Raw genomic sequence first — 9181 nt, forward strand, 5'->3', positions numbered from 1 at the left:
ACTTGCAAATCATTGAACATAATACATTCACCGGTCAACGTTATTGGTGACACTGTACTTCTTCCGAATATGCATCTTTTCAGGTGTGCATTGGTCCCCGACTTCATTTTTATGGTTGACACTGTGAGGCCGCATTGAACTGCGCAGGTGAAGGAGCTACTGGAGCGATAGGATATTAGGCGAAGGAGCGGCCTGGCGTTCCCTCGACTTAACATCCCACCGAGCAAGTTTGGATGACTTACTGCAACACTTTCACGTGCATCAGCGACCATCAACCGTGCTGTCGGGAGGAAATGAACGCTCTACAGAACTCTAGTGATCTCATGGCTGTGGTGATCGCACAAACCCTATAAAGACCTATGTCCCGTCTTTTGTAATGTCCATAAATCGCGGTGACCCCAATGTAATTATCGTCTTTGAATTAAAAAAGCCAATTATGTTCGTCTCACTGCGTTTTCTTTCAGTTATCCTCTGCACAACATTGTCGCAGTTTTTCCTTTGTATGGTCCAAGTTTCATCGAGTTTTATTTCTTGGCAGTGACATCCCGCGAAAGTAGCTTTCATAAGTCTTGCACGTTAATAAAATCTAGCAGTATTTCACTCTTGTCCTTTGTTAGCTTTGAGTACTCTAAACCGTTTCAAAAACCGGAGATATTTATTCCAATATTTGTCGTGTGTTTGCGCTGCGGTCAGTTATTGGTGTGGTTGTGTCCACAAGTATGGATGATTATGGAAACTCTGTGCCGGAAACAGCCCACCCCTTTGGAAAAACAGGTCATGGACGTAAGACATTAACGCTCTCAAACTACGGACGAATCAGCAGTCACGTGTTCTCACTCCATATGACAGCAGAGTGTGGGAAATTTAACGCCAGTCGCTGACGCACAATCTTCACCCACAAGCTGAAAAAAATGCCTGTCATCCAATAGCAGTCCATCTATGCTCTTTAGGAATGGTCCTAAAATCACTGAAAATTTTCGTGATTCCCACACTTCTTAACCTACAAAAGAAACGCGCGAAGTATAAAATTCTTCCACATCTACAGTTCACATAAGATAGGATGTTAGCAACGTCGGTTGACGAGACACACTTCCTGGAATGTACGCTGTAAATACCCGCCAAGTTCTTGTCTGAGGCATATGAGCAAGGGCGTTGCTGATCCATGTGAAACAGTTTTATAGCAGTTGGCAGCAGAGGCCCGCTACTCTGATAATCGCGTAGGTGTTCTAGCAAGTCTTGGCGCGTTCGAATACTGGTACGTTAACGGAAAATATTCCTTTCAATAGTACGTACTTTGCTATTACATTCGTAGAATGTGCATCCAGCCTCAAGGCTAAGTGTGGACCTCGTCTTTCGTACATTGTGCTCCAGTTCTGCTTGTGCCCTCAAGAGATCGAGCGATTAACTACGTCGTCTTGGGAAAACAAGGCAGTTTCCACAGCATAGGAAAATTTAAGTATGAACAGAACAGACTGTCAGCCTAACACAGCGGTCTTGGTGTTGTGGTCTGAAATTTCGTAAACTACATCCTTAAATAGTGATAACACTTGCCATGTTTCCTGTTTGTGAAGTGTCAGTCAATTCACTTATCTGTTGCTTTTGTTTCCGAATGTGAAACGGAAGAAAGGAACATGATGCCGGGGTCAAGATGCTACGGAATTAATTTTGATCAAAACAAATGACCAACTGAACGGTAGGGATCAAATCCCGGAATCTTTTCTTTGAAGAGACTACACTTCCATATCCTTGTAGGCTGTGCTTGTCATATACAACATTTTCCTTTACACAATTTTCTTTCCATTTTTATGCAATTATATTTTTCGTAATACATCTCTTGACATCTAATAACGTAGCCAAAATGTTCCACTGACAAACCAAAATGATTAAACAACATGACTTTGGAGTGTATCGTAAGACATGCCGAAACCCTCTACATACTGGCACTCAATCTAATTCAGATTGAGTGGAGTAAATCGTAGAGGGATAAAGGGTATCGTGTCGGGAAGAAACAGGCCCTGGTGAGAATTTCCCGTTTCTCTAAATCATTTGATGTTAATGACTATATGGTACCCTAAAAAACCACAGTATCCTCTTCTTACGCTTCGGCGATCACTTTCTGCGAGACAAAACATGGGTTACAGGAAGCCAAGGGTATCCATAAACAGGTATGCTATCACAGTCTTGGCGTAACGACTATCAGGAGCAGACACTGAAATAGACTGCAGAAAAAGTTGATTGACACTTCTCGAAGAACATTATCCGCTCTCAGTACAACAAACCACAATCAACATCTCAAAAACCACAAATCATTTGCCACAAATTAGAATTGCCCTATTGACGAGACACTAGTCTACAACATAAGGTAACAATATTTATTTCTTTACATAAAGCACCCATTACTGAGCTATAATGGGGCGTGCCTATGCAGCTTTGTCACATTTAAGTGTGGTCTGCTGATACTTCACATCTTCTAAAGTTCGCGCACGATTTATGTACGATATATCGACTACACAGAATTCTCTGTAACACGAATGGTACTGTCATGAAGAAATATATAGCTCAGTTTATAAAAAAAAAGTTTGCAGTGTTTGATACTACCCTTAGGTTTGACATCTGTCAACTTTTATATTGGATTTGTTTATATGCAGATAACACTGTACTGACTGAAAGAAATGAATTATACACACCGAAGATGCGGAGTCAACCGCAGGTCAATTACAGCCATTTCATGACGTTAAAACAAACACGGATTTTTTTTTACTTTACAAAAGGCTTACACCAATTCTAGTACCACAAAACTCTCATACGCAGGCTTTATACTGCATAGCCTTAGAACAAACATGCAGGTCTTCCATTCCTGATTAATAATGAAGTGGTGCATACGGGAAAGCAGTTTGAACATTTTACATAACATCGAAGCCTTTCTGACATCCATGCCAGCAAAACCTTTCAGTATCTTGCGTATTTTAGCTAGATACGCAACCAAAAGATCAGTATTGCATAGAGGAATGTGGTTCTAATATCAAAATTGTGTCTCCTTCATGGCATATATGCGCCTGCGAGTTTATGTTGACCCAGGGCATTATACAGTTTCGTTACATCCGTAATGACTAGCGTTTCATTACAGATGAAAGATGTATTATTGACTGATCTACACTGAACTAGACTCGGCAAATGCTCCCCCTTGCCACGTTTCTAACTATAGAAACTTCAGTGTCTGTTCACTATTAATTACACTTCAGACAGCACATAATTTCTTCATGTTAGAGACTAAGTTTCTTTCAGGAAAGTAATCTGTAGGTCTACACAACACAAGTTTCTTGAAACTCAATTACACACCGCCTGATCAGCCACCTAACAAACATCCATGCTGTAACACTTAAAAATAAACAATTTCAATGTCAACGAACTACGTGTTTCTTGACACCGAACCCAGTTTCACTAAAAGTGACAGGTTCACTGTGGTGATAAAATGCAAGAATAAAAAAATAGCAACACGAACGATTCGTTCCGCACGGAAATCTCTTTCATATTACTGAATTTATTTCCTGGTATTAGGCACAGAATAAGAATCTAATAGCGTACCATACTGCGAGTATTTCTCTCGTCTGAGGCAAACAGCTGAAAAGCTGATAACCTCATATCTATTAGTTATTGTAAACAGAAACTTCCTCACTGTAACTTGCTGCTTTATAAATTCCCAAGTCGCAAGTGACCCAGGTACACTACAATGCTTTACCAGTCTTTTAAATTTAGTATCATGCATCTATTAAACTCACTAAGTGTCAAACATTGTTTTCTTAACTTACTGTACTCAGGACACATGCCTTACCATATGCACGTATAATAAATTCAGGTAACAGTCCATTCCTTGAAAACACTACTCCACGAACACTGACATCGCCCACAAGTTTACGAAAACCACATGAAATCAACACTCTTAACCACGTAAAATGGCGTTGTCTCACGAACTCTCAGACTTGATTGGCACCGCCTTCTGGATTTGCTGCCGCAGCAAATTCTTCTAGCAGCCTTGCTTTGACACTGCTGAGAAATCAGAGTAGTATCTCTGAAATGCTGTTCATTCGCAATCTATGTAAAATTTCAACACAAGATTGCGTTTGGCATTTATTAGGCAACATAACCATAAATTTTAAGGATTAAATTAACCAAATAAACAAATTTTCTACACTATTTTGTTTGTTGCCGTCACTTATTACCACCTCAGAATATGTTTTAAATATATCAAGCCCGAATTATTGTAGAATGTGGAAAAAACGTATATACATTTTTTAGAACTGTGAAAAGAGTGGTGGATGCTACGAAAACAAATATTGTATTGCCAACTTCTGAATCTTACGAGCGTGTATAAATAGCTTCTATGTGGATACTCTAATTACAAGGCAGTGAGTTCGACCTTCACAAAATGGCGACCCGTCTGCTAAGGTTGAGTGCTGTGCTACGGAACAAAAGCAATTTAACTGAAGTAAGCAAGAGATGGAGATCAACACTCGCTGCACCATCATTCGAGCAGGTAATAATAAATGGACCACCAACGCGGTGCACCACGTTGGACAACGGCTTCCGTGTTGCAACAGAAGATAGTGGTGGTTTAACCGCTACAGTCGGTTTGTGGATTGATGCGGGATCGCGTTATGAGACAGACAGTACGAATGGTGTAGCTCACTTTTTGGAGCATATGGCATTTAAAGGCACATCGAAAAGATCCCAGACGGATTTAGAACTTGAGATTGAGAATATGGGTGCCCACCTTAACGCATACACCTCCCGTGAACAAACTGTTTTTTACGCAAAGTGTCTAGCAGAGGATATTCCAAAATGTGTTGAAATACTTTCTGATATCATATTGAATTCCCGGCTGGGAGAACAAGAGATTGAGAGGGAGAGAGATGTTATTCTCCGTGAAATGCAAGAAGTGGAAACTAATTTGCAGGAAGTAGTGTTTGATCACTTACATGCAACAGCGTATCAGGGTACAGCACTGGGCAGAACAATTCTGGGCCCTACGAAAAACATCAAATCTATATCTCGCCAAGATTTATCAGACTTTATTAAAACCCATTACAAGCCCCCGAGGATGGTTATGGCTGGTGCAGGTGCAATAAAGCATGACGATTTAGTAAAATTGACGGAGAAAAATTTTAGCAGCCTTAGTGGCTCTTACAGTGACGAAATTCCCATTCCAACTCCATGCAGGTTTACTGGCTCGGAGATCCGTGTGAGGGATGATTCAATCCCACTTGCACATGTTGCAATTGCTGTAGAGGGTTGTGGATGGGCAGACGCAGACAACATTCCATTGATGGTCGCTAATACCTTAATTGGTGCATGGACAAGAACACAAGGAGCTGGAGTCAACAATTCATCACGCTTAGCAGCAGCTGCAGCACAAGATAACCTAGCACATACTTTCCAGTCATTTAACACTTGCTACAAAGACACAGGCCTTTGGGGCATTTATTTTGTGTGTGACCCACTGAAATGTGAAGATATGATGTACAATATTCAAACTGAATGGATGCGTATATGTACAGAAATAACAGAGTCAGAGGTGGAACGTGCTCGTAACATGTTGAAGACAAATATGCTTTTACAGCTTGACGGGTCAACGCCTGTTTGTGAAGACATAGGAAGGCAGATGCTTTTCTATAACAGAAGGATCCCAACTCATGAATTGATTGCTAGAATTGAATCTGTAACAGCAAAAAATGTAAGAGATGTTGGAATGAAGTATATATATGATCACTGCCCAGCACTGGCTGCTGTTGGACCAATTGAAAATCTCCCAGACTACAACAGAATCAGGTCATCAATGTACTGGCTGCGTGTGTAATTGCACATTGTAGAGGTAAGTTTTTCTGTGCTGAATAGCTACTTCAGTTAAATTCACTAGTTCCTGTTTGCATGGTGCTAAATTAATTTTATTTTCACTTGATTTTTTTTTTTATGACCATGGAAAAGCTCAAATGTAGAGATGCTGACTCATCAAGTGTACTATCACTGATAGCCATAATTGTACTTGCAGACTACCATTAGTTTTAAAAAGAATTTTTGGTCCATCAGAGATTCTGATTGCTGTCTTTGTATTTAGAGTTGAAATGCATTTTGTATTGGCATACCATGCATCTGACCAGAATGAATTCTAAAAATTGTGTACAGGGACTGTACAGAAAAAGATAACATTTTATTGGAAAAAAGCCTGGCTGTAATTGTCTTACAAAGCTTTATTACATTACTTGATAGAGATCATCTTAGCCTATTGTTGCTCATTCTGTAGAATTCAAGTAACAAACAAGCGATTACTTTGTACTGAAAGTAAAATTTTGATGTGGTTTCTAATAGATCAATTAATGTTGAAATATTTTTTGAGAGTTACAAAGGTCATCGTTTGTGATTAAATCTGTCAGTTTAGTATTGTGCAGTTTCCTCCTGTTTGTTCAGATAAAATGATTTGTGCAGAATATATTCCAGTAATAGTGGAAATAGAGAGCAAGAGCAGAAAATACTTTTTGTATTGGGTAATGTGGCTACTTTACAATGATTTACTTGATCATGTAACTCTGAATTATGGTATCTGACACTGATTTATCAGCAAACTGAGGATCCTATACATATAAAAAAAGTGCTGAAAAGTACACATTTTCCATAATAAATTTCTTTTTCAGGTACAGTGCAGATGGAAAGAGTGAGAATGGACCTGTAAATAGGTAGCTAATTTATTTCAGAAGATCTACTCCAGTTATAGTAAATATCCTTAAGCATTGTAGCCAATGTCATTACTTGTCAGAAGACCATGACTTTTGTTCATTGTGATCAATTTATTAATGAAAATAAAATCTGTACATTATGTAAGTGGTGTGGTATTTTTTAAAAAAAATCACCAGGTGTTATTTTGAGAAAATGGCACCTCCCATGACTTGCATTGTTGATATTGAGCTGTAGAGAGGATTTTGTAAAACAGGAAAGCTAAAGATAGAAAACTTCAGTGAACTGGGTTCTGACATTTGAAAAACTAAAGAAATGGAAAAGCAGAGTAGTACTGCAGTCTTTCCATTTACCACCTCGGATGAAGCACAACTCTGAAATATAGTAAGAAATACACAAATAGGTTAATTGAAAATGAGAAATTAATTAGGCTGAAAGGCAAAATCATTGTGAAGCTTTTAGCTTATTCCTTTTTCTTATAGAAATTTAATAAAAGGAAAACATTAACATGGGTGTGTGTGTGAGAGATAATGTAAAATAGAAATTTCTGAATCCTTTCACTGTAATAGTAGAAATGAAAATTTTTATTTTTGAAGCTGGTAACATTAGAACAAAAAATTGCAGTGTCTTAACTATTTTGTTCCCATCCTTGGCTTGTATATATACACATTAAAAAAATGAAAGTAATGCATTATGCTTTGGTGCGAACTGATTTGTTGTTAAACTCAAATGTGCAACTTAAAGATTCACGTGAATAGGCCTACCTTAATGTTGAATAAAAATTATATTTTAATTTGCATAAAAATTTGTCTTTTAGTTTTAAAATTCACAAGGTACAAGTACCTCTGAAAAATTGGTGGTACACATATTCTGACTGACAATCTTTAACCATGATAATGTGCATCCTTTCAGTGCTGCAAAAATAACATTTTGTTAGAAATTGATGTATGGAAACCATTTAACTAAGAAGTCCATAATGTGTATTTTATCATCAGAAAGTTAAGAAAAAATTTTGCTGGCTGTTACAAACAAATTGACACTGCATAGGGTGAAACAAATATTATAACTGCAGCTGCCTACACAACAGTTGTACTTCTTAATGTGTCACGTGAAAATAAGACTATTTTCTCTCACTTATAAGAATTTTGTAAGGCTACTTGGAACAGTTAGCTGCACTGTGTTCTTGAGTGCACATTTAAATGACAACTTAGTTTGTGAGAAACCAATGCAATTGAGTTATTTTAAACAACTATATTTTTAGTTGTGCTGTTGTGATACATATGCCTTGCGACAAATATTTTTTCAACACCAAAAGCAGTATTACGTCACCTGCACATCCTATGCAATGTCTAGGTCCATCCTTGCTTGCATCATGAATATTACTCAAGATACATTTTTTTAAATTATTTTTTTGTGTGTGCTGTGTCTGTAATTACTACTACTTAATATTAAGTGCATTGACAGAATGGGCAACACTACTCCATATTTGTGTAGTATGGATTAAATGACTATGTTTAGTGACAGACATTTTACTATCGTTTGGATCAAATTCACCTCACAGGTTGTTTAAGGGATGTGGAGTTAGTGAGTGGTCATGTAGATTGAGGATCTCTGGTCAGTGAGACACGAAATAAAATGATATATCATCTGTGACCAAACCATAGTGGTTAAACTCACTCAGGGTGTGACAGAACTGGGCAATATCCAAAACAACGAAGATGTGCTTGGTGGAGTCATTGGTGTCCCTGTTTCATGGTACGGCTGAGAGACATGGACTGTGAAAGCCAGTGACAAGAGCCGAACTGATGCCTTCACGATGTGATGTTGGTGGAAGATGTTACACACGTCATGGACAGAAAGATGAGCCAAATCTTCCTTTATAGGAGAACCTAGCATCACAGGAAGTTTATCGTATTGCCCCAACCTGAGGTGCTTCCAGCTCCTTTGGCACGTTTTGAGAAGAGAAGGGGATAATTTAGGAAAGACAATCTTGCAAGGCAAAACGGAAGGCAGAAGATCACAAGGAAGAGCAGCAAGTAGATGGTTGGATCAAGTTAAGAAGGCTACCAACCGAAATCTTTACATTTTATTCATTATATTAAGAGGAGCTGAAGATCACTGTGGTTGGAGGCTTCTAATCTAAGAGTCAAGAAAGGAATGAAGTGATCAGGTCACAACACTCAGTAATGGGTAAGAAGACCAATGGTGATGGTAGAAAAGCAGTCCATGGGCTTTGGAAATGGTGTGAGTAGTACACTGTCAGTAGCTTTTAGGTAATACTTATCGTATAGACAGCTCCACCTTGATGAACATAGGCATCTCATAAAATAATGAAAGTACCAGTGGTGATGGTGTGTGACAGTGGTCAAAGTGATTTGAAAACTTGGATCAAAAGTGCACAGGCTACCCAACTAGCTTAAAAGTAATCACAGTACAGGCCACAAGATGTGGGGAA

At 38.5% G+C, this 9181-nt stretch overlaps 2 protein-coding genes across 3 annotated transcripts in view; one reads left to right on the forward strand and one right to left on the reverse strand.

The window, feature by feature from the left end:
* LOC124776459 (wiskott-Aldrich syndrome protein family member 3) overlaps window positions 1-3980 on the reverse strand; it is a 284918-nt gene extending 280938 nt beyond the window's left edge. For both annotated transcript variants that reach the window (XM_047251468.1, XM_047251467.1), the window contains exon 1: window positions 3833-3980. The gene's annotated coding sequence lies outside the window, so the exon portion shown is untranslated. The remainder of the gene's footprint in view (window positions 1-3832) is intronic.
* A 411-nt stretch (window positions 3981-4391) lies between these two features.
* LOC124776998 (mitochondrial-processing peptidase subunit beta) lies at window positions 4392-6873 on the forward strand. The gene is made up of 2 exons (XM_047252247.1): window positions 4392-5869; window positions 6687-6873. The coding sequence occupies exon 1, from the start codon at window positions 4427-4429 to the stop codon at window positions 5852-5854; it is 1428 nt and encodes a 475-aa protein (XP_047108203.1). The 5' UTR covers window positions 4392-4426; the 3' UTR covers window positions 5855-5869; window positions 6687-6873.
* Window positions 6874-9181: the final 2308 nt, after the last annotated feature.

Source organism: Schistocerca piceifrons, chromosome 2 (assembly GCF_021461385.2).
Source record: "Schistocerca piceifrons isolate TAMUIC-IGC-003096 chromosome 2, iqSchPice1.1, whole genome shotgun sequence".
Lineage (NCBI taxonomy): Eukaryota > Metazoa > Arthropoda > Insecta > Orthoptera > Acrididae > Schistocerca > Schistocerca piceifrons.

Coding starts and splice junctions, on each gene's coding strand:
- LOC124776998 (XM_047252247.1), top strand. CDS start 4,427: ATGGCGACCCGTCTGCTAAGGTTGAGTGCTGTGCTACGGAACAAAAGC.